The sequence below is a fragment of the Polypterus senegalus genome, chromosome 2 (assembly GCF_016835505.1).
Source record: "Polypterus senegalus isolate Bchr_013 chromosome 2, ASM1683550v1, whole genome shotgun sequence".
NCBI lineage: Eukaryota > Metazoa > Chordata > Cladistia > Polypteriformes > Polypteridae > Polypterus > Polypterus senegalus.
The window spans coordinates 30,840,583-30,867,591 of NC_053155.1; the positions used below are offsets into that span (position 1 = coordinate 30,840,583).

Genomic DNA, 27,009 nt, shown 5'->3' on the forward strand with positions numbered 1-27,009 from the left:
CAATTGAATTTATAGTTTTGGGGTATTTTCCATTAACAGTAGTGAGTAGGGATGAGAAAATAATGTGACTTATCTTTTTTTTTTTTTTTTTTTAAATAAATGTATTGGCATCAAAGTCAAAGCTGGTACCACAATGATGAGTGACTGCAAGGAAACGTAATACTTAATAAAAAATAAAAACATGAGTTAAAAACTCCATATGAAAATGTCTCATAGTGCTACGGTGCTAAATTAGCATGTCTTGAAAGGAAAAACAGCAGAAGGTATGTCTGGTAGTGATTTTTGTTTGAGGTAGGAGAATTTCAGTCTGCGATTGCCAGAATCATGCTTTCAATCTAAACAAACACCCATTATGGAAGTAGCTCAGAAATACCGTAAATGTATGTGTGCATTGAGAGTGCATGACATAACCAAATGGATATGAGTTTTGTTTAATTTGTAAATGGCGTGACTAATCGCTTATTAATACCTTGTCCTACACTGTCCCAATAATGGAACAAAGGCTTTGCCTTCATTCTCTTATTGTTCGTCTACATATATCTATCTGACCATCCAACCATTTTTCTAAGCAGTGTCAGGGTCATGCATATAGGGATGTGGGAGGAAACTGCACGGCGGCAGTGCTAACATAGTTGTACCAAGTGAAAATCAAGACAAATTTCATATGAAGCGGCTATTTGGCTTGACTGCACTGGCGATGAAATGAGCTGCACCACTTGTTAATACCAAAAGAAACCTAAATAAAATGTATTTAGTGTTTCAGTGCTTCAAAACACGTCTCTCAAGTAATCCAACTTGTATTGCGGTGACATAAATGCATCACGAGGCACACGGTTATAGCAATATGGACAAAATGGCATACTGATTATGAATCTACAAACACTAAATTTATATCAGTTGTTTGGTTTATAAAGGCAAGCTAATGTTTATTAGTTTAACCCCATCATGTGACAAATGTGGTGAAAGCAAATACAGTATACTGTATCATGTATTTGAATTGTACATTGGCCTGTGTAATTTAGTCTCTCAGTTACAATTAATTGAATACAAGTAATGCCAGTCCAGTAAATTTACTTATTCTGGAATTGTACATAGACTAAGCAAAAACAATGTCTGTCTGAATACTCACTTAGCAGTCTTGAAAACAGCATAACAAAGATTTTTGAATTAAAGATCAGTATAAAACGAACAAGTCTCATTTCACTCAGGAAACATTGAAGTTGGGACAGATTTGGACAGTTGAAGCCCCAAGACTTTGTGATATTGAAATTTTAAACAATTTGTGTCATCCTTTAAATATTAATATTCAGCAAGTTTTTCATCAGCTAATGGTCCACCTTAATAAAAGGACAAGTGTCTGTGTGTGTTTCTGCGTATCCACCCAGTTACTATGTCTGTATTATGTGCCACTTGGTATGGTATTCGTAAAAGCAGTGCTAATGATTGTGCTACAGAATCATTGTAGTGAAGAGTACAATGCATTTTCTTATTACATACATTATAAAATAAATTCCAAAAGATGGTGTACTGCAAATGTTAACACTGAATACACCAAGGCCTGCGTTGATTACTTAGATTTCAACCTGTCTTAGACGGGTAGCACAGCTATTGCAAATATAAGTGTTTTAATAGCAAATGTTAGAAACTTAACAGAAGGAATCTGTGACAAACCAGATTTTAAAAACCTTCTATTACAGAAACGGCTTTAAAGAGTTTATTTAACTGAACACATATACGAATTCGAACACATATACGAATTCAACTATGCAGATATTACAATGTCCAATTTTTTATTTTTAGTATTGATTTTAAGAAGTATTTTTAGTTACTGATGAGAAAATGTCAGAGAATAAAATTAGAATGAGCACATGGTAAGATAAATCAGGAAGCCCATGCTGATATGATTCTTTATATACCCTACACTGAAATCCCCCTACGATAATAACACAAACCACTTGCTGTTACACTGGGAGTATCCCCATGTCTATCACATATTAAAATTGAGCCTTGCATTGTAATTTGATATTTATTAATTGTAATACTAGTTAAGCAACAGCTGAGCAACTACTTGATTCATATTCCACTTTATTAAATTTGCTCTTGCTGTTAGTATTTAAATATTTTATTTTCTGTTACTGAATAAGGCATAATGTTGTCCACTTAAATAATGGAAGAACTTTTAATTAAAAAGATGGTGAAAGGGATTTCTGTTTTTCTTGTGGTATCAAATAGGTACTGAATAGCGTCACTTGGCATTGAAATTTAATATAAAATTCTTGTTTTGTGACCTTCCCAGTAATGAATATCTTTAGCAGGTTTAGGATTGAAACTTTTAAATGATTTGTCTTTATTGTATGTTTAGCAGACATCAATAGCTAGGCAGATATAAGGTCACAAGATGTTGCATTTATAATTGTCTCAAATACTCTACTTGTGCAGAAGCATGATCTTTTCAACTTTTGACATACTGAATTGTTTCTTTTATTTCTTCAGCTACTCATCCCAAAAAATAATAGCATTTATATAGCATATACACTACCGGTCAAAGGTTTTAGAACACCTCAGTCTTTCATGTTTTTCTTCAAATTTAATCAGTTAAAATACAATGAATGACCTAAAATTGTGCAAATGTAAGCAATAAAACTACTAGTGGTTTAAATTTAAAGCTTAGCAAAAACTGAAAAAAGGAAATTTCAGAATATTAGAAATGGGCCTTCTTCAGGGAACAACTAACAGATTACAACCTTGCAGATTTTCTGCAGCAGTTAAAGTAAATGAAGCCTTGCAAGCTGAAGAAAACAGTCTGCACAGGTGTCCCAACTTCTGTTGATTACTTAAAGAAACCTTCTGTGTGTCTTAAAGCAGAGTTGGAAAAGACTGAATTACTACACCCTCTGAAGTATTGCTTGGACAATATTCCAGTGATAATGGAAAGAAAACGGCAATTAACAAATGAAATGAGACAGAGAATTATTATGCTTAGGCCAGGTTTATACTTAATGTAACGTGACGCATGCTCCTGTTACGCTAGCATTTTACCGGTTATACTTGCGCACATACTTTACGTAAGTTTGGAAGAATCCACCAGGTGGCAGTGTGAGATATTATCACGGTGAGAACAGGTTCGGCTTCGCTGTTTTGTGAATTGCCTAGAACACCCATTAAATTCCGATGACATCTTACTGCAATATCTCTGAAAAGGATGTTTAATGATTAAATCCGTCAATCCAGGGATGTGCCCATTCCAGCTAGCATTGGGCACGAGGCAGAAACAATCCAAGGTGAATACAAGCACTCACATTCACTAGCGTCATTTTAGTGTCACCAAATCTGCATATCTTTGGAAGGAAATCGGAGCACACTGTGAAAACCCATCAGGAAAACATGTAAACTCCAGGCAGGGAATACCAGCAACGTGACTCCCTGCGAGACAGCAGAACTACCGCTCCACCGCCATGTCGAGATTAAAGCCGAACTGTCCACTTTAATAACAAAGTACACCTTTTCACCACGTCCTTAATTTTTATTCTTTGTGGCACAAATACAGCGCTGTACATTGTGTTGCTGTTGTGAAGTTGCAAAAAAATAAAAACAAAAGACGGCACAAAAGATTTTATGTGAGACTTTTAAAATGTATTGTGTCATTACAATTGTTTGAATATAAAAGCACCACAAATGCATTTTGCTTCACCACATCGAACCAATCATCAAACATCGAAGCGCGCACATCGATCCTGTAGGATACTCAAAGCGGCTTTCTGTCACATGTAGATACTAAACAGAGACTCTGACATCACATTCCAACTTTTATCACACTGCGCAAACCTCCGTCCCCCGACTTTTTGCTGGTACTGCAACTTGCGCACGTGTCACGTTAATTTCTGAGGACGTGCTCTGAGGACGCATCAAATGAACGCTGGGAATGCGTGGCTGCCATGATGCGTGTGCATACGTGTTCTGAGCATGAAGTATAAATGAGCCCTTAGAATGTGTAGGCCTTTCATTTAGAGAAGTTCCAAAAAAAAAAAATCATAGTGTCGGCGAGTACAGTGGTGTCCTACACAATCCAAAGGCTATTGGAAACTGGAAAAAACTCTGATAGGAAGAGATCTGGCAGATCCAAAGTCACAGCCCAATCAAAAGACTAAGTTTCTGAGAGTCACCAGCTTGAGTGATCACAGGCACCTCACAGCACAACACCTTCAAGCACAGCTTAACAATGCAGGTCGACGAAAGCAAATCTCAGTTTCTACTGTGAAGAGGAGACTTTGTGCTGCAGGTTTGACAGGGCGAGTGGCAGGAAGAAAGCCATACCTTAGATGACAAAACAGGGCCTTGAAATACCAGCTGTGGATTATTGCAGACTGGAAGGAACTCTTATAGACTGATGAATAGAAAACTGAAAACTTCAGTTCATCACGCAGGGTGTTTGTATGCCATCCAGTTGGTGAAAAGATGGTTCCTCACTGTGTGACACCAACTGACTTACATAGAGGAAGAAGTGTGATGGTCTGGGGTTCATCTGCTGGAGGCAGAGTTGGTGACTTGCATAGTGACTGGCATTTTGAATCCAAAGGGGTTACCACAGTGTGGCTGTTATATCAGTAAAATGTGACTACTTTGACTAATACAATTTTGTACTCTTAATGATTTGTTGACTTATTTTTTATTTGCCATTAGTGTAATATTGTCCATGTAGTACTTCAAAGGGTGTAGTAACAGTCTGTCCAGCTCTGCTTTAAGACATACAGAGGGTTTTTAAGTAATCAACAGAAGTTGGGGCACCTGTGCAAATTGTTTGCTTCAACCTGCAAGACATAATTTACTTTAACTGATGCAGAACTTCTGTAGGTGGTAATCTGTTAGTTGTTCCCTGAAGAAGGTCCATTTATAATATTCTGAAATATTTTTTTTTCCTCAGTTTTTGCTAACCTAAACTTTAAATTTAATTCTCTGGCAGTTTACTGCTTACCTTTTCACCATTTTATGTCATTCATTCAAAAGTTTGGTAGTATATATAGATATCTTAAGAATTAATTTTCATGCTCCTGCTGCAGCAACAAAGGACATAAAGTGGACTATATATAGTGCAAAACATGGCCTCTGAATTCATCCTCATTGTCTTTTTTCCATTGTGTTACTGAGTCCAGGTCAGTTGTGTAATGCAGTTGGCCTTCCTTCTCGGTTTATTCAGGAATTTTACATCCCCAGAGCTGGAGGTACTCCCCCAGCAGATCATTTAATACAGTGCACTGGCAACTATGGAATACCTGAGCCTACACTATTTTTATGTGTACAGCATGCATGGGGTATCTTCCCAGTCCAGTCTAGTCTCAGTTGGACCCTCAGTTATGTATACTACCACCTTGTCTCTACCTGCTTCAATACTATGGTGACATTAGTAGCTCCATGGTACAGTAGCAGGTGATACAAGATCAGAATACATTACATGTCATTTTTTAACACATGCAAAGTGAGAGGCCTTTTGGTTCTGAGTGCTACACCACACTGCCCGAACAGGTCTTCTTAATCTTTATTTTGTGTTAGGTCCTCCACCTGGTCAACAGCTTAAGAAGAGTCTTCAGGAGAGGAAGTATACAGATCAAACAGTCTATGATCTGCAGTCTATGGATAGAGAGGAGGGAGAAGGAATGGAAACTACAGATACCGAGTCTGGATCCTTGATGATCACCTCCATACCATCCCTAGAGCAACTTCTGAACTCGCCTGAGCCTAAGACAGGTGAGAACTTTCTAGTATTTTTTCTTATGGTTGATAATTTACGTGTAAGGTTGGTATTGTGCAGATTCCTATAGAAGTCTACATTAATGATCTTGTACAGATTTGATATATTCACCAACACGGAAGCCTCCCAGTCATTGCTTTTAGCTTGTTGAGACAGTACTGATCATAATTTCTTTAAAAGGACATTCTTATGATGTTTTTCAATATTTTATTTCTATTGTAAAATGTTAGCTATTTTAAAATCATATAATAATAAGTCAGATTGGGCTACAGATAAAACATCATATTTGTGTACTAAATATACACTGCTCACAAAAATTAAAGGAACACTTTTTTTATTGGGCCTGGCATGAAATCAATTAAACCTGTCTGATAATTTTCTGGTTGGTTAAGCAGCTGAGGTCATTGTTAATCACTTTCAGCTGTATTGGTGTTCATGGACTTAACGACAGGTGCACTAAAGTGGCAACAATTAGAAAACCCTCAAAACAGGACTGGTTTTACATGTGGAGGTCATTTCAAGTTTCTCCCTCTTGATCTTTTTTGGCTGGTTTTCCACTCGTGCTAGTTTTGGCTTGAGTAATCATCTCTACTGGCAGTATAAGGCGATTCCTTAACCCTACAGAAGTTGCACAGGTTGTCCAACTTCTCCAGGATGGCACATCCACACGTGCTGCAGCAAGAAGGTTTAATGTGTCTCCCAGCACAATCTACAGAACATGGAGGAGATTTCAGGAGATTGGCTGTTATTCTCGGAGAGCTGGACAGGGCCGTAGAAGGTCCTCAACCCATCAGCAGGACCGATACCTGCTCCTTTGTGCAAGGCGGAACAGGCTGAGCACTGCTCGTGCCCTACAGAATGACCTCCAGAGGGCCACTGGTGTGAATGTCTCTACCCAAACAATCAGGAACAGACTTCATGAAGATGGCCTGAGGGCCCGACATCCTGTAGTGGGCCCTGTGCTCACTGCCCAGCACCGTGGAGCTCGACTGGCATTTGCTCAAGAACACCAGAATTGGCAAGTCCGCCACTGGTGCCCTGTACTTTTTACAGACGAGCAGGTTCACCCTGAGCAGCTGTGATAGACGTGAAAGAGTCTGGAGAAGACAAGGAGAACGATATGCTGCCTGCAACGCGCTCAACATGACAGGTTTGGTGGTGGGTCAGTGATGGTCTGGGGAGGCATATCCATGGAGGGACGACAGACATCTACTGCGTAGCAAATGGTGCTCTGACTGCCATAAGGTATTGAGATGAAATCCTTGAACCCATTGTCAGACCCTACGCTGGTGCAGTAGATCCTGGTTTCCTCCTAATGCACACAATGCCCGCCTCATGTGGCAAGAGTATGCAGGCAGTACCTGGAGGATGAAGGAATTGAAACAATTGAATGGCCTTCACGATCCCCTGACTTAAACCCAATAGAACATCTGTGGGACATTATGTTTCGGTCCATTAGGCGCCAGGTTGCTCCTCAGACTGTACAACAGCTCAGGGATGCCCTCATACAGATCTGGGAGGAAATGCCACAAGACACCATCCGTCGTCTCATTAGGAGCATGCCCGACGTTGTCAAGCATGCATACAAGCTCGTGGGGCCACACAAGATACTGAAAAGCATTTTGAGTAGCAGAAATTAAGTTTTTGAAAAATGGACTAGCCTGCCACATCTTCATTTCACTCTGATTTTAGGGTGTCTACACAATTGAGCCCTCTGTAGGCAGAAAACTTTTATTTCCATTAAAAGACTTGGCATCCTTTTGTTCCTAAGACATTGCCCTGTCGTTATTTGTATAGATATCCAACTTCATATTGAGATCTGATGTATCTAATGTGTTTCTTTAAAGTGTTCCTTTAATTTTTGTGAGCAGTATATATATATATATATATATATATATATATATATATATATATATATATATATATATACACACATACACACACATACATATACACGTATACATACACAGTGGAACCTCAGTTTGCGAGCATAATTCGTTCCGGAAACGTGCTCGCAATCTAAAGCACTCGTATATCAAAGCGAATTTCCCCATAAGAAATAATGGAAACTCAGATGATTCGCTCTACAACCCAAAACTATTCATATAAAAATGATTAATACAAAATATAAAGTAAAAATACATAAAACAAATTAATCTGCACTTTACCTTTAAAAAGAATCATGGCTGGTGTGAGTGAGTTTCTAAACTCATGTGGGATTCCACCCAACGGGACGACACGCGGAAGAGTGTCCCGAAGCAATCGCAGTCTCCCAGCGCTGTAGCAGTTCGCCGTATAAGCGCATCCAAAGAGATCACAGACATGCTATAAGGGCCTGCCATCAATGGGTGATACAAGAAACATTATAAAGATCCCGCAACAATAAATAACAGTGCTGTTGCTGTTTCAAGCTGAAGGCGATTGGTGTTGTTAAAGTACTGAGACTCAGCTTCGTGTTTTGGGGCGCAAGATGGGAACTCGCACTTCACAGCACACATGTGTGCGCACACACACACAGTCACAATGCTGTAGTAAACAGTATACGCTCGTACGGATGTTGACTATATGAATGAGGCACACAGACTCAGACGGAGAATAGGAGACAATTGCCTGAGAGAGAGAAGGAGAGAGAGAGAGATAGGTGCGAGCAAGAGAGATAAGAAGAGAGAGAGAGACGTGCTGTGCGAGCAAGAGAGATAAGGAGAGAGAGACGCATGCGCGTGAGAGAGAAAAACATCTGTGACGATGTGGGTTCTGGCTCCACACTCCCATCTGATTTAAAAGCACTTGAACCCAACACCGTCGATAATGAAACCGAGTGAGCCTAGTCAATGGAGGCAAATAAACAATTGAGCAAGCGGTGGTGCAAAAAGTGAATAGTGCTTTTATTTAAAACTGTCCATCAAAACAGGTGTTCACATAAATAAAGTGCAGCTCATTCAAAAAGAGTCAATAAATAAATAATCCAATAAAACATGTGGAGGTTAAAAATATAGAAAAAGCAATCCTTTAAAACGAGAGGTAAAATGTTTAAGGAAGCAGTCTTTAAAAACAACAAGAACAAACCCAGTGCCTTCTTTTAAAACTAGCGTCCCTCTTGCTTCACCCATCAGGGCCACGCAACAAGGGAGACGCTCACTCTGCAGCTGACCTTCTCTATGCCTCTGCTACTGCCAGACGTCTTCCCGATCCTTGGCTCCGGTCGGCTCCCACCTGACAGTGACTTGGGAATCCCATAATGGCCAAGGCTCTCACATTAGGGACACTGCGTCCCAAATCCCGACTCCTGCTACCGACTGCGGAGAATCCTGCACCTTCCCGGTCACTCCCGCCCTGCAACAAACTTCTGTGGGCGTGACCACAACTACTTCTCCCAGGTGTTGGCCAAACACCCAGGCGGCCTTCAGCTGCCTGCAAGCATTTACTCGCCTTCTTCCTGCCGCACTGATTTGCTTGCGCTCCTTCTCCCCTCTCTCCTTACTGCTCCCAACCTCCGTTTACTTTTCTCTCTTTTCTCAAACTTTTCTTTCTTTTCTCCTATCTCGATCTTTTTATTCCCTATCGACTCGCGTTTCTTTTTAAAACAGCGAGGGGCCACAGCAGCCTATTAGCCACGGGAGCAATCACGGATGTGGGCAGTTCCTCACCTGTGCACTCGGTGAGAAACGCCCACAGCCCCGAGCCTCCCGCGACTTGCTATGGCCCAACGACTCCTCGCTAAGCCACGAGCGCGTTGATCATTTATTTAAAAATGGCCTTTGCTCAGTGAGCTGTGGACCCGCTATACCACACCATCAGGTCGGTTGTGATCACATGACGCTAAGCAGACAAAGTGTATCCATACTGCTCGTATTGCAAGACAGCGCTCGTTTATCAAGTCAAAATTTATTAAAAAATTTTGCTCGTCTTGCAAAACACTTGTAAACCAAGTTACTCGTAAACAGAGGTTCCACTGTGTGTGTGTGTATATATATATATATATATATATATAATTATAATATAAAATATGGTTTTATAACCATGACCCTTCAGGACTCACTTTGCAGACTCCTGATATAGAATAATTCAAAATTGACTTTACTGGCAGAATAATAGATTGTGCTGACACATCATGGAAACAACTAACCAAATGTGCTCACCAATGAGGCACTTTCTCAAGGTATACCCTGCATGACTACTTGCTCTGACATTTTTATACAAGACTTTAAAGTGACAAGATGTTGAATTTGTAATTCTCTTGAAGATTTTACCTGTGCAGAAGCAAGTACTTTTGACTTACTGAATTGTTCCTTTTATTTCTTCAGTTACTTGTATATGAGTTTTTAGGGAATTATGAACTTAATATGGAAAATTTGAGGGAGGGATGGGGGCGTAAGTGTTTGAAATTATATTGTAGAAAAAAAAACTATTCAGTGCAGGAGAGTGGGCTGTTTTTAAAAATACAGGTAAAATTCTGTTACAACGAACTCCCAGGGACCTAAAAATATTTAGTTGTAACAAGATTCTGTATTTGTTACTATAGTGCTTTCTTTAACTTGCGTCCAGGCGTTTGTAATCATTTCAATAGCTTCTTTCGCATTAATTTTAATCTTCTCCTTTCTACAAGTTATGCTGACGAGCATTTTTCTCAGCATTACCTTGCCATAATACACTTTCAAGGTGCGAATGATGCCCAAATCCAATGGCTGAAGCACTGCTGTGCAATTGGGTGGGAGGAATTCAACGCGAACATTATCTAAATGTGGAAGCATGTTGTGGGCAGCACAGTTCTCAATCAGAAGCCGACCCTTTTCTTCTTTATATTGTGAGGGTTCTGAACTCTTTTGAGACACCCCCACCCCCACTCCCCACCCAACGAGAACAACATGTTGAAGTGCGTCCCAAAACACGATTGCAGTGTCTGTGGAAGATTGTTTGTCCGTTGCTGGGGCAGGGAAACACCAGGCTCATAGCACTGCAGTGAAGCAACACAGAAGCAAGTCATAAAAGATCGGGGTTGCGCTATAAGTCCCTGTCTTGCACCCCAAAACACGAGGCTTAGTCTCAGTACTTTAGCAAAACCAGCTTTATTCAGCTTGAAACACGAACGGCACACTTATTTATTGTAGTGTGATCTTCCACTCTGTTATACTCGGACACAGCAGTCAGGCAGGGTTGTGGCCAGATCAGTTACCAAGTAAACCTGTTATCTGCATTTACAATGTACCTTGCATTACCTATCGATATCTTTTCTGTTTGCTTTGGTGGAGAGACACAGCATACCTTTGAGCCTGTTGTTGCACCCGGCAACAGATAAACAGTCTTCCATAGACGTGGAGATCGCAGTTAGGGGCACTCTTCGGTGTGCTGTCTAGTTGGGGGAGGTCCCAAGAGAGCTTACAAACCTCACATTTTCTTGAATGAGTGCCGCATTAATAGGAATGTTTCTTGAACGAGCATCACTGAACCACGTAACTGCTTTTTTGATGTCTTCAAATGCAGCAGTTCACATACGTTTGCAGCCCGAGATTTTTTTTTTTTGCTCGGTCTTTCAAGAAAGTTGACAGCATCGATGGCGAAATTCTGATTTCACTGACAATGTCTTTTTTCGTTTTGCTGCAATCGAGAGCTGCAAAAATGTGAAGTTTTTTTTCTTCTAATATGAACTGTTATCGTTTTTTCATGTTTGCCGTTTCTATAGGAGGGTGACAATGAGTTAAATTCCAATGGATGTTTTTCAAATGTTGACGAGTAATAAGCAAAAGGTATCGCTGAAAACCACCGAAAACATAACACAGCAAAAAAAACAGTACCAGGAAAGTTTCGAAGAAAGAAAAAAAAAATTACAATGTTTCTGTTTGGGGGATCGTTGTGCACAACTGAGCTGCGGCCACAGATCTAACTGCTATGTGGATGATTCATTCAGGCATTTCAAGGTGTTTTGGGCACTTCGTTGTAATGAAAGTGTCTGCTGAATGTACTTCGTAGTAACGAGATTTCTATAGGCTCGGGTCATATGGGGAAACTGTTGGGACCACAAAAATACTTCGTTGTAATGAAAATTTTGTTGTAAAGATATTCGTTGTAACTGAATTTTACCTGTACAAGAAAAATAAACAATGTTGCTTAGGATAATAAAGAGGAAATTTGAGAAATAAGGTAGCCAATTCGACATGAAGTGTACAGTAATACTACAAATGCTAAAATAAGTCATTGAAAGATGTGACAGAAACATATTAGGTTATGACACACAAATAGGAACACAAAGAAAGACAAAGTAGCAAAGTCGTTAAAAAAACAAAACGCCCTGCTATGATGTTTCAGTAGTGACGTTTTATGTGAATGTTTAGGAAACCGATTGCTGCATTAGGTTATTATGAAAAGAAATGAGAAATATTGTGTGAAAGTAGGAATCAATAAGAAGATCAGTATGAGATTAATATAATGAATGTTAGTTAGTATATTGTAACATTGTTATTTATTGTATGCAGCTACAAGAAGAAATGTAAGGAGTAATATGTAGTGCAATAACCAGCGCTCTGAAAACGTATTAATCAGTCTTATTGATATGAACCTTGGTGTCATCAGCATTTGAATGAAATGTAATATGTTGTGTCTCCTAAGGAAAAATAGCATTGTAAACTGTGCTCTGAAATTTTTCAAGTAAGAATGATAGACGTTTTGAGGTACAGTAGTTATACTCCATAATTATGGTGTCAGACAGTAAGAGTTTCTCTATACTTTAACCTTTACAACCTATAAGACTTTTAAGAAAAGTATTAGCATATTGACTTAAGAAGTATTACAAAACACAATACATTATGCACCAGGCATTCACCGCCCTTGCGCAGAAGTAGTCAGATAATTTAAGTTTTTTCAGAAAGGGAAACCCATGCTGATGATATGATTCTTTATAAACCCTATGCTGAAATCCCCCAACGATAATAACACAAACCACTTGTTACACTGGGAGAATCCCCATATCTATCACATATTAAAAATGAGTCTTGCATTGTAATTTGCTATTTATTAATTCTAATACTAATTTACTTAAGCAACAGCTGAGCAACTACTTGATTCATGTACCATTTAATTAAATTTGCTTTTGCTATCAGTATTTAAATATTTAAAATGTGAATTCTATCCATTCTCTCCTTGAGAGAGTGGTATGGCCAAGAATTTATATCACAGTATAACTTAAAATGATCACAGTTACAGTATATGTTTATATAAATCCAATCGTTATAACAGACACACTGTCGTTTTTAGGACTTGTAGGCTATATACTTCATAATTTCATGTGAACGTTCAAATTTTGCTATAGCAAGTTGAAGCCTGTGTGGCTTCAGCACACACCTTTTTCCCCAAACAGCTCTTCATTTTCTGTTTCATGTGGATGTGAAGCAGGCAGGTGGCCTTGGCTGTTCCATAGTTTTTTTCTAGCGACACAGTTGTAGCAACATATGCCGTACCATTATACTGCACACCACTACATCCATCCATCCATTTTTTCACATGGTTTATCCAGTGCTATGATCATATTGAGCCAGAGTCTATCCAAGCAGGAACCAACTCTGGACAGAACGCCAGTCCATCACAGGACAGCTGCACTAAATTATATAAAGAGACCAGCGCTTCACACTTTAAACTTAGACAAATGAATAAACGTGATAAATTGTCCTGGACCACAAAAAGAAAAAAATGTACTAATTAAATGGATAAAGCTACTATATAAATGAGTTATAAATAGGTTTATAGTAAATGTTGCATTTTTCCAAATAAGTGAGATTAGACATGGGTGTAATCAACCACATAATTTGTCACCTAGTCTTTGACAAGATGAATAAGAGAAGCCAGTTAACCAAATCTGCATGCTGCTGTATTATATTTTAAATCTGCAATAGAACTCTAGCCTAGTCATCAGTGACATGAGCTGTATAAGAATAAACTGAACTTAATTAAATATCTTTAGGAGGTGCAGGAAATCAGGGTACCAAAAGAAAACTTGTGCAAACACCCCCCAGAAAAGATTCCAAACCCAGGACTCTGGAGCTGAGGAACATCAACATCAACCATTATGCCAGTGTGTCCTTATTCCCTCAGTAATAATGATAACTTAAGATTTTTTTTTTCTGTCTCTCTTGCAGAACCATCATTATGGCAGGCAGAGCCCAGTAAAGAGCAGCTGACACAGAAGCTAAACAGTGCAACTAAGAATATTGATCACCTGAATGGACTGCTTCGAGAGTCAGAAGCCACAAATGCTATATTGATGGAACAGATCACGGTAACTAACGTTCCTGCTAGAGAGGCAATATATTTCTATTGATGTTGTTGAATGTGAATAATAGCTAGGCATAGCTTTAATTGTTAATTACTTTTTATGTGCTTTTTTTTTTTAAGAGTTACTAACAGTGGTGTGCTCCCCTTTAGATAATAAAGAAGAATGTCAGAATTAATTAAAAACCAAAAAGGAAAATCAAAGCCTATACCTTTTGAAAGCAATAGGGAGAAAGAAAAGAGGGTATTTCAACAAATATGTAAGTTATATCTCATATCTATGTTCTCGAGAGGCCAGGCTTGCAACCTGATTAATGTTTCAGGTTTGCCAAGAACCTTGTCTCTAGTGGCACGGATATGACAGGGTCATACACATAGCAGGTCTTGACCTTGTTTTTTTTTGCAGGACGGTCTTCTATAGATTAGGCTATAATTGGTCTTGTAATACTCAGGTAGCAGTGCCATGTTGTCCAAGCATTAATTGAATCAGTGCTTTAAAATATTGATGTTTCTGTAATCAAAAAATATACAGAAATACTCAAAATGCTTTAATTGCTCTAAGCAGTATCTATTCCGGCAGTGTGTTTCTAGTGCTATCCATTTGATCTAAACCCCTGAGTACCATCAGACTAGAAGCATTCCCACACTGGGTGCAAAGAGATCCTTCTCCCTGTTGTTCAGATCTGTACAGTATTCTGCAAGTAAATTGAACTTCAATTTGATTGTACAGTGCGTCCTTTTTTTTTTTTTTAACAGCATTTCTGTTTGTCATCCCTGGTTAATTTAAAATGATCCTCACTACCCCATTGAAGCTGTCCATTTACATTCTCCCTATCACACACTGAGACCAATTTGCTAACCTTTGAACCTTCTGTTATTATAATGTAAAAAAAAAAAAATATTACAGAAAGAAGTGATTGTTTTTAATTTCTAGATTTTTTTTTTTCTGGCATATAAGTGCTTGCAATTCTTTACTCAGTGAATTATTTAAACTGTGAGTTTTGTGCGAGTTTGCATATTTTTAAGATATAGCTTTATACATTCTTATAAGGTAACCAGAAGTTTATGTTGTACAGCTTTTAAAGAATGAAGTCAGGAGACTTGAAAGAAATCAAGAACGGGAGAAGTCAGTGGCCAACTTGGAGTACCTGAAGAATGTCCTGCTACAGTTTATATTCCTTAAATCTAGTAGTGAAAGACAGGCACTCCTCCCCGTCATCCATACTATGCTGCAACTGAGCCCAGAGGAGAAGAGTAAACTGTCAGCGATAGCACAAGGTGAGCAAATGCGCCTGTCTGGGTATGAAGTACTTTTCTCCTTTCAGGTGTGTGATGTTTTTCACCTGATTATTTAATTATATATATATATATATATATATATATATATATATATATATATATATATATATATATATATATATTTCTTTACTAACAAGTCCACTCATACCATACCTGCCCTTATCAGGTTGATCTGGCTGATGGGAATAATCTGTTTAAACGTAATAGAACACATCAAAAAGGTGGCCAGCTCTACCTTGTAGGCAGACCTTTTCTACCCTCCCTCATAACACTAATAACTATCTAAAATAATGTGGATTTACTAAAGAAGATATTTTTCCTAAATACCGTCTGTAGAGCATTCCATCACTTTTACTTTGCACTTTAGTCTTCTGAATTTAGTGCAGTGAATATTCATTTTTTTTATTCACTTCTTCATATTCAACATCACATGAAAATTATTTTAAAAAAACAGGCAATTCATTACAATACAACAAACTAGCTTACAAAATATTGTAAAGTCTAAGATTTACATTTTTTTCATATCACTGGTGTGCTTTTTTTTCTAATATGCAGACCAAAACTGCATACAGTATTTGAAATGGAAACTGTACAGCTTAATCGTAATCTCCCTTAACTTGTACTGAACATGGTGCAGTTACTATATATGAAAAAAAAATATTTTTCTCAATTGTGACATACTTTCATGCTGCAGAATCTTGTGTTCTTAATTAAAGTATTATTTATAAATTTAAGAAAACTGCATCTCCTCCAGCAGCTTGCAATGGAGGTCTCTGAGTCACCAAAGGGAACTAAATACAAAAACATTAAAACTTGTGCACATCAAATTATTTTCAAAGAAGTCCGTCTGTCATCATCAATTTATTGCGTCACCCTATAGGCAGTAACCTTTCATCACTAGGGGTTTGATTTCTTGTAGCTGCTTTTATAAATAGTGGAGTTGCAAACAAGTGATTTGATCTCTCAAGGGTTTTTTTTTTCTTTATAATATTTACATTTTTTAAACAGTCAAATAAGCTCATTTTATATTAATAATGAAGATAACGGAATATTTAGCTTTGTTGAACCTTATCTGTATCAGCCTTTTATATACCAATGAGAAGCAGCAACAGACTATAGACAAGAGAATTAGTGAGGCTCAGCACAACTGGTGATTGGTGGTGTACACGTGGAAACTATAAAATAATTGCCTACAATGGACGATTGCCTTTGCTTTAGAGAGCAGGATGTAGTGCAGCCACCACTGGAAAACATAGACGTGCCCAGAGAAGAGCCAACATTGTCACGCAAAGCTGCAACTTATGTTACTGATCAGCACAATTTTCTAGTCACCATCAATAATGACATCCTGGAGGACATTTTCCAGATTAAACTAGAAGAAATCTTTGAAGGTGGATCAAATTGACAGCTTTTGTTAGAGTATGTTTGTTTATTGGCCTTGTTAGCTGTCGTGACACATTTCTTGTTGCTGATGCATGAAAGTGACATTTACACATTCTTCACTGTATATGTGTGGGTTTCCCTGGGTTCTCCGCTTTGTCTTCCACTCCCCTGATATGTCCATGTTACAACGAGGCCATTCCACTTTTCCTTGGTGTGTGCACTTAGAACCATTTCAGCTAAAAGGCAATGTCATAGTAAGTAGCCTTAGACACATGCTTTAGTTTTAGCTTGTGATACTGCTTTAATGCATAAGCAAAGACTTATGCTTCCCTTAGGAAATATTGTGCTTCGAGTCTGCAATTAAAATAAATTGCTTTCAGTCTTGTTTTGGTGTCCTCAGCATACCTTTTAAAAATATGAGTTTCCTGAAACTGGAAACTTTTCTACTTGAAGTTGGTATGTGGTATTCCATAGACTGTCATTTGCAGTTTTTTTTGTTTTGTTTTGTTAATAAACATGTAGCTTTGTTAAAAATAATTATTTATTGATGAGGAATAATTGTTTCTCAGAATAAATTTACTTCAGTTAAAAGTAAAGGTTAGGTTTCTCTCATTGATTTCAGTTTGAGATTAAGGTCATTCACCAAAAGGTGATTTTTTTTTTTTTAAACTCATCTTTACTAGGGTGAATTATGGAAGTGAAGGTGAGTGTCCTCAGCAAACCTGAACAGCATGCTATTACTTTATATCAAGTTCATTTATATGGATGAAAAAGAGCAGCACCCTTCACACTGATTCACGGTGCTTTATGCACTGAGCTGTCATATGTAACAATGATCAGAATCTGCTCATAGCCAGTGGCCTGTGTTTGATCACTACCAGCCATGACTTGGATGGTATGCAGTGCTCCCATGGCCTGCTGTAGACGAGACGGCCTTATATCTTGTACTGTGAGTACTTCCTCCAAAACAGGTTGCGAATCTTGACTTGGAAAGTGATTTTTTTCCCATGTTCATCTATAAAGTTCAGTATGAAAATTTTGTTTTGGATATTTGCTTTATGGGCAGATCTTTTATTTAAGTTTTTTGTACCTATTACATTGCTCACTTATGTTCCATTCTGTGCACCAAGAATAACACCTTAATTAATACCTTAAAATTATTCCACCCAAAAATATTTTTTATATGTAACTTATTCCATGCAATTTGTAGTAGTGGCTGAAAAAAAGTTTTAATGCCATGTTTTCATGGAGAACAGAGATTAAGAGGTTTGTGATGGAAATTGGTGTCTCTGAACAACTGCAATCAAGCATTATGAAAAACATCAAAGGAAAAAATCTCTTGTTACTCACATCATATAAACCACATGCAAGGTCATCCAGTTGTACACTCACAATGTTCAAAATTCATGTATTCCCCTTGGGATTAATAAAGTATCTATCTATCTTATCTATCTATCTTATCTATCTATCTTATCTATCTATCTTATCTATCTATCTTATCTATCTATCTATCTATCTATCTATCTAAAATTCTAAAGTACTTCTGAAAACCACAGCAGTGCATGTAGTAGAAACGTGTTCACATGAGATCAAGCTTTCGAATTGAAGACTTTCTTCTCCCCCTTATACAGTGGTTCTATCCTCAATTTTAAAGTCTGCTCCCATGTGGATGTGCTTCCCGTGTGTGAATTGGTTTGGTTCTCCAGAATTATTCTTTGACAGTATTGTAGCCAAAAATGCTATCATTTTGCCCATTGTGAGCATATAACTGAATAACTGGTATATTATACTAGGGGGCTTACCCCCTGCTCGCTTCGCTCACCAACTCCCCTTGCCTGTGCTACACGCCAGCCACTTCACGTCTCTACCACTCTTGTTGTGAAAACAGGGCTGAACGCACCTCAAGGAGAGACGGTTTCTCTTCTGAAACCTCCTCTTAAACGGTGATACAATGGGAAACAAATGCAGTTTTTTTTTTTTGTTTTTTTTTCACCTCCTCTTTGCTCGGTCAGCTGCTGGCTTGCTGCTGCCGTGCAGCGTGATCTGCATCTCGCACGGCGTTTTGAACATTTAAAATCCTGTACAGCAGCTGTCTTTGTCATCTACTTTTTGTCTTTTATTTCCGGCCCCAGGCACGGTTAAATCTCTTGGCACAAAGTCTCGTCTCGCAGGACGTGAGTTCTTGATATTTTAGTTTATAATTTAAAAATGGAATAAGAATCTGAAAATCTAAGACCATCACATTAAAGTTTCATAAATTCTGAAGAGAATGATACCAAATGTATATATATATGTAGGTTTAAAATAAGCCTGATTTAAAGCATGACAAAAAAGTCACATAAAATCATTGCACTTTTAGGCTTAGAATTTTATTTATAGAGTAGATAACACAAGTTAACGTGAGATTATTTCATGGACTTTATATTGTCTTTTGGTGGTCCCGCATTGCTCTCCAGAGACTCTCATTCTATAAGGAAGTGTGTTATCTCCATTCCCCATGTATACATGAGATTAATTAATTTTTGTCTGCTGTTGCTACTAATCACATGGAGTAAATAACATGTTGAAAAAAATAATTTTGGGGGTCCTGTGTTTCTTTAAATGTTGCTTTGTTAACAGTACTATTGTTAGAAAAAAAGAAATTTAACATCTCGTTCACCCAAAGCCTGTTTGTTCTTTAGTCAAGGCTACACCTACAATACAAATTAGTTTAGAAAAAAAACTGACAGAACCTGATAAAAGACTGAAAGAGCTCTATGTGTGGGTGCCAAATGGTGCTTTATGCTCACTGCTTCTTCAGATAGGCTTGGGGTTTCTGTACCCCAGTAATGTTAAAAAGTCAGATCAGAAAGTGGATAGATGGCTGACTTTGTCCCTAAAAATGACATAAAGCACATTTCCCCTTTCCCTTTTCTTGCAGTGCTCTGTACTTGTGTCCACACTGTTGTGGCATGTGGTGTCAGTTACTCTTGGGGATACTGAAGGTTATAGAATATATATTTAAAGGTATGCTGTTTATGTGGCATGTACTCCTGAACACACCACTTCAAACACGCCAACAGTCATGGTCTGCAATTACCATTCACTTGATAAGATTGGAGCAGATGTTACCCGCCACACATGATACTCTCCTTAATATATTCATTATATAAGAGTCCCCAATGAACTGCAGCTGTTCTGTCCATCATAAATGCCCGTATCATATTCATAGTTATATTCTGGACATCAACATAAACCAAAGGAAGAGTGACTTGGTGATGGAATGCTTTTAATTAGTTAACAACTATATTGCCTAAATCATCGGTGCTTGTCTATGAACAAACTCAAAATAACAATGCTAAGGTTCAAGTGGTGACACATGATGGCGGAGAAGATATTACATGCAACTTCCAGAACAGTGCTTTTATATACCCATGACTGCTGTAAAGAAAGTACCCGATGAACAGGAAAATGCTCCTGTGCTAATCCATAGGACATATTGACATATCATTAGAACAGATTAGTCAGCATGAAAGATCATCTTCAGTAGAGCCACCTTAAAAAGGTACATATGCTGACGTACACATTTTGGCTGCCACATCTCTGTTGGGTCCATAAAATTATCCCTGGGCTGATTTTCACAGTTGGAGAAGAAGTTGCATATCCGTCCCCCAATCCCTCCGACCCCTCACCCTATATCATATGTCATTACTGGAATTTCAGCATTGTTATTCAGTATATTCACAGAGAAATGTGGAAATGATTTATGACAATTATACCACTGACACCAGACTCAATCCCTGTCTCCTATTCAAAGTAACGGAGCTATAAATGTAACAGAGTGTGGAGCAAATACTGAAGATGTAGTAATTGTGGGGTCTTTCTAGATTATCAATTTATCCTTGGAATCCAAGAAGTAAAGTGATATTAACATTGCTTTGCTTAATGCCTTGTCTTTATACAATAAGAATGTTAGTGACTTATTCAGCAACTCTGATATGGCAGCAGCCATTTGAAGGTATCTTACTTAATCAACTTGCTCTTCCTGACTGTTCCTATAACAGTGTAATGGCCATGCCCTTACCCAGACCGGCCACTACACTACCAAGACTTATTCCTTGGATTATCTGAGGATTCTTGCTCAAATAACAAGCTGTACTCCTTACAAGTTGTGTTATTTTTTCCGACATGACAAAATAACTGGAAACAGTAAACAGATATGTACAATGAAACACTGATATACTGGAAAATAAAAGACAGACAAACATTCAATAACAAATATATATGTATATGTGCGCGCAAACCACCACTTATTACATAAACACCAGTGACTAATTACTATATATAAGAGTACAAATATTTATGTTAAACCTTTCCTTGCCCCTAAACAAGAAACAAAAGCACAAAACACAAAGACAAACATGGATTGGATAAACACAGCAGGTGAAAATGTGTCCCAAAATAAAGTCCGGTGGTATTGAAACTGGCAGTGATGATATTGTGCTTCCTCCTGACAATAAAACGACCTCACCATAAGTCCTGGCAATGGTTGGATTGATTTTGAACCCTGGGGTTTCTCAGCTCTGGCTGTCGTGATGAAGGATTGGTAGTTGAAAAAGCAGGCAGTGGAATAAAGCAATAAATAGCAGTGATGAGTTTGTAGTTGGATGGGTAAATTGTCTTCGTTTCCTCTCTCTCTCTCTCCTTTCGCCTTCACTCCTCTTTTTTAAATGTAAAAAGTCACGGATGTATCTGGTGCGTAAACAGGTGATTTCCATCTTGGGGCTGTGGGGTCTCTCCATCATCCTTCCCCTCTGCACTTATGGGGACAACATTCACTGATGCACACATAACGGACAGCAAATGGGACGATGAAAACAAAAACAAACTCGGCACAAACATAGAATAGACCATTATGAAGCCCCGCTACAACAGGGCAAACGTGTGTGTGGTCATGGTGGCAGATTGTTTGAGATATTTCATGAGGGGCTTCTGATAATGCAAATTGCAGGTCATGCTGCTGATATTTGCCCTTGTAAACTTTGTGCACCATCTCCAGTTCTTTTTGTTTTAGTACATTGTGTTTATCTAAATTGTCTATGTTCTAATGCTTGGTTTTTAATATTCAAATTGATTCTTTTCAGTGCACTTTAGAACTATATTTCTCTGCACTTTAGAGTGTCTGACCTCATGCAGCTTGTTCACCTCTTAATTATTAATGAAAGACCCTTTTCTTTAATGGCACGTTGCTACAGATGTGAGCATTCATTTAGGAGCTTCAAATCACAAGGCTATTTTATCAGAACTCCATTTCCCCAGCATTTGATCAGATATTAAGAAAAATATAGTTTCTTTTAGAAATACCAAATCGTTGGATACAAGTTATGTTATAACTATGATTTTGGGAGTGTCAGATAATCCTCTTCTGTACATTTTCTGAGTTGTTATCTATATTACCAGACTGTGCTTTGTTTTCAAGGTACATTTACTCCTGTTAAACTGAGAATAGTCTTGGTGAAGACCTTATGGAAGAAAACCCCCTGAGGAAGACAGGAATATTTCAATCAATTAGATTTTTATTCAGTCACAGATGAGTACCTGGATTCTACGTTGCAAGGCAGAAGAGCAAAGTTCCATTTTTCGATTGGCTTTTTAGAATTTCTTCCCCTTAATCAAAAAGCATAATATCGTTTACTTAAGCATTTTATTTTATTACACTAATGGGCCATATGTTCATATTTTTTTTTACTAAATTATAATAATTCTTTGCATTTATATAGTGCTTTTCTCACTACTCAAAGCGCTCAGCAGTTGCAGGTTAAGGGCCCAACAGAGTCCCTTTTTGTTGGCATTTACAGGATTCGAACCGGCAACCTTACGAATGCCAGTGCAGATCCCTAGCCTCAGAGCCACAACTTATCAGATAGACCCTAAAGAAGGAAAGGTCATCTTTCTTGTGTCAAATAGACGAGTTCCTAAAGAAACTGGAAGTTGTTCTCAGTCAGCTTACTGAACCCCGTCTTATGACAAATGCCTGTATGATTAACCTGCCGTTGGAGCAAAACGGCTTTGTCAGCTTTTAACCCTAAGTAGCTTGCAGTTGATTTTTCTTTCACAACCTCTACTGACAGACATACCTGGAGAAAAGAGTGTTACCACTTTTAGTGGTTTAGTGGCCGGTGAAGAGTGGGAGGTTTTAGGTTGGAGAGTGTCCCCCATGGGGTTATTTAAATGAAGAACAATATAGAGGGCCTAGGGAATCTTAGCCCACCACCTCAAGCTGGCCATTATTGTGTCTGCTTCAGCCTGGACCTGTGAAGTGGAGAGTCTTGGGATAGAGATAGCTTCAGAATATGTTGATAAACGTTTGTGTGCATGTAAAGGTAGATATGGATGCAGTATTTCCACATTGGATGAAAAAAAGTGAATTCTGTGTGTTTTTTCCCATTCACATTTTTCTAAAATGAACAAATCCGTTGCATATATGAGTGTGTTGGCCACAGAGCCTTCTCAGTTGAAAGTGTGGAATACTATTTGAAGTTAAATCAGCAGACATAAAACATATTTTATTATTACACTTTGCTATAGACTTTTTAAAATCTTTCTTTCTACAGTTATCTATTGTACTTTAGATTTGGGAACTGTTTTCTCCTTACAGCATGAGGCTACTACTCAGCTTACTTAAAAATCATCTGATGTTAGTAGGCTGTGGGAGACATAGAAGGGAGAATCCTGTTGTTAGTGTAGAGCTGTGTCAGAGTATATCTGTAAAAAAAAGAAATGTTATGTGCACACAACAAAAGAAAGAAGGTTAAAAGCACAATGTTTTACCTGTATAGCCTTCATCATGGTGTACACCTGAAAAGGACCTAGTAGCTAACATACAACATGTAGAAGGGGAAAACTTGAGATGAAAGGAGAAAAGGTGAGAGTAAGTATGAAAATTAGAGAAGATAAATTAAAAAGTTAGTTGGTCATTGAGACCTGCAGAAATGCATAATTCCAGGCCGAGTGTCTTCTAAGCTCTGAGAAAGAACACAGACAGAGCGGACCGTGCGACTGTGATCAAGGGATGTAACGTGTTCCACAGTAGGCTTTTTTTTTTTCCTTTTGTTATGTTGTTTTTTGCAAGAAATGCAATATAAAATATCTTTAGACTGGCGAAAGTCCCATCGTTTAATGTTGAATTTACCAGAGGAAACAGAGACAAGGGTATAATCGGTGACACATCTGCAGGTAACACTACGGTTCCTGTTACAGCTCAAAGTGCCTAGTGAGGAACATTTCTCTCTTCTGTGAAGTAAGCTGTGGATGAGAGGTTTGCATGGATTAGGTGGTGAATTGAAAGAGATCAAGGGAGGTTCAGGAAAACAGGCTCCTGTGGGGAAAAATCCACAAAATTGGGAATTTTTGTTTGATGACCCATGGGAGGGATGGAGTGTTTGGGTGAAATTGGAGGCCCAGTACCACATGGGTTTCTTTATTGGGGTTCCTTTTCAAGTGGATGTTACAAAGTCTGTTCCTGGCTTGATTGAGGGCCCTGTTCACTACATGAGTAGAGTATCCTCTATCGATGAAGAAACTTCTCATTCTGAGTGGTTCGTTGCAGAAGTCAGTGTAAGGAAGTGTGAATGATCAGAGAGGTTCTTAGTATGCGATGGAGAGGGTAAATGTGGGAGGCAGCTGGCTTGTAACCTACAACAGACAATAGAACCCTATTGTACTGGTACTTGTGACAATACATTTGAACTTGGCTTTTAGAAAACCATAATAATAATAATAATAATAATAACTACATTTTTTTTATTTGTTCACAAAGAGCTTAATGTTTTATTATGTTCAGCTCTTCCAGCTTAGCGTTTTCTTTCTTTCCTAGGTGAAGATGAGGCAACATCGACAAGCAGATCGTCTGGGTGGACATCGTATCTTCACAGTTGGTCAGGAATAAGATGAGAGTGTTTTTCTGTTTTATTTTTCTTTTTTATATTTACATGTAGTTCCGAAGACACTGTACATTCCACAATTTTCACTGTGAATTTCTGCTGTGTGACTCCCACCCCCTTTTATCAAAATGAATTCTGAAGCAGTTATTGTTTTCTTCATGTTGTTAAACCTTTTAAAAAGGAAGTTAATTTTAACTTTAAAAAGGTACGTTTTCACTTTAAATTATCTTAAATATCGGAAATATTTGGCACAAAGTATTTATTGATGATTATTTTTTAGTCTTTTCTATTTAGACACCTTTATTTTATTATACATTACTGGTAAATCTGCAATTTCTTTTGTTCCATTTTATTTAACTTTATAATAAGTTCTATGTGCTTAAAAGCATCGTCTCACTGAAGGACTTTTTTTCATTCAAACTTCAGAAATTATTGCTTATTTTTTTTAGCTAGAAAGCGTGCACCAATGTAGCCTGATTTTGACTTTGTTCAGCTAAAGTTTTCTTTTTGCTTCTCCGGTCCGTACAAAATGGGAGAAAACAACAGCAATGAACTGAGAAAGATGTTAAATGGTTGAAATGTAAAGAAACTGCTTCCATTATAGCTTTCTCTTTCAGCATTCTCAGTTTTTACCGCCTGTTTGTTTTTTAGATTTCTGAGGTTATTATCTATTTTAAAATTAAAACGATTATCAGTAATTAAAAGCTAAAAATGATTTAATATATACTATTGTGACATAAATGAATGCAGCCTTTAATCCATTTTCCATGACAGGAAAATGTGGCAGTCGTGAAGCCATTGTAGGCGTCACCGTCTTTAGGTTTTTGTCATTCGTTAACACTATGAAGCTTCTGTCTCTTTTTTTCGTATTTAAAATTCTTTCTTTGAACAAGGCAGCATTGTGTTAAAAAAAGGTTTTTGGAAGTTTCCTTTTATTGCATATCAGCCTTTCAGTTTCAGAATTTTCATCTTGGCATTGATTTAAATAAATGAAAATTCTGATAACTGAAACTGTTTACATTGTAGAATACAATTACTTGATTAACTTAACTAATGAATCATCTCTGTATTTTTGTAATGAATTATTTGAGTAATTAAATAATATAAATCTTGTTAGACTATTTTAACCAGAAAATTCTGTAAGCTCTGAGTTGCAAGGAGGAGTTGCAACCCTGTAGAAGGATTCCAGTTTTTACAGGTTGTGTGACAGTAACAATTGCAGGCCTGAAGGTTTGGTGTTTTATTACAGTTAACTAACATCACTCTCTATAAAGTGTATGCTTAAAGTATGGCGTGTTCTGTGGTTAATAACTGACAGGACTGGTCATGCTTCATTAAAAACCAGTGAGGTAGTCCTACTGATTTTCAGCTAGCATGGTCTTAAGGTCCTTTCTCTTCCTGCCATTGCACTTCTCTGGCAGCACGTTTTTTCAGACAAAGGTGACGTGGCCCAAGGTTAACTCTGACGGGCAGGGATTGCCCATTAGCCTGTCGTAGGCTCCAGTAAAGCCAGGAGGGCCGGGCGTGATGGCATACTGTACACTGAAGCAGTGCCTTGCGTGTTTTTCATAAGAGCTCCTCAAGCCTGCAGTATAACAAGGAAATACAAATCATGCCATCATGTTTCAGCAGTGGTCTCAAACACCCTCCCCTCACCCCTGCCAGATGAATAACGTTACAGAGGCCACGGAGTTAAATGGGAATTCAGTAACAAAAAGGGCTTTGATTTAAAAAAAATAAATAAGTAAACAAATAAATAAATAAATGAAGGAATGTAACTTTCTTTTAGTGGGATTTCTTACTTGAGAAATGAAGTTTTGTATAGTAATAGTAACAAATGTGAAACTTATAGTCATTAAGCTTAAAGGGTCAAGCTGATTTTTTTTTTCTTTTCTGTCAACTTAAAATACTTTTACTATTTCTTTTAAAACATTTGTATTCGTTTAGCATTTTTGCACTGTGAAATTTAAAAAGAAAAGCCAAAACATGTTTATTAAAATCTTTGATTGTTCTTGAGACTTGCTGCTTTTACACAAGATAAGACATGGTGAATGTGCAATTTTTTTACAGCTCACACTTGCCCATGCTGTGCTATGAATAAACAAAATAACAAAGTACGACTCCAATGGCGCCTGTGTGGACTGACTCTGTGTCCTTACTGTCACTTCTGTTGCTTCTCCCTCAGCACATAAGACATTCAATGGTCTGAATTGTCTGTCTTTAGTCTCATTAAAGCAGAAAACATGAAGGCAGACTGTGGGGGCCAGTGTGGTCTTATACTTTTTAATTTATGGCATCGTGCTTACAATGATTGGCATATGCGTTACTTGCATTTATTTGCAAGCCCTGCTCTCTCGATTGGTGCAGTGTTCCTATCTGGCAGCACCAGCGTTTTACTTC

General features: G+C 37.9%; 1 protein-coding gene across 1 annotated transcript in view; it reads left to right on the plus strand.

The window, feature by feature from the left end:
* LOC120522837 (GRIP and coiled-coil domain-containing protein 2) overlaps positions 1 to 26,726 on the plus strand; it is a 97,673-nt gene extending 70,947 nt beyond the window's left edge. Inside the window, exons 20-23 of the mRNA XM_039743527.1 lie at positions 5,548 to 5,742; positions 13,873 to 14,012; positions 15,082 to 15,283; positions 24,543 to 26,726. Coding sequence (XP_039599461.1) covers positions 5,548 to 5,742; positions 13,873 to 14,012; positions 15,082 to 15,283; positions 24,543 to 24,619 — 614 coding nt within the window. The 3' untranslated portion in view covers positions 24,620 to 26,726. The remainder of the gene's footprint in view (positions 1 to 5,547; positions 5,743 to 13,872; positions 14,013 to 15,081; positions 15,284 to 24,542) is intronic.
* Positions 26,727 to 27,009: the final 283 nt, after the last annotated feature.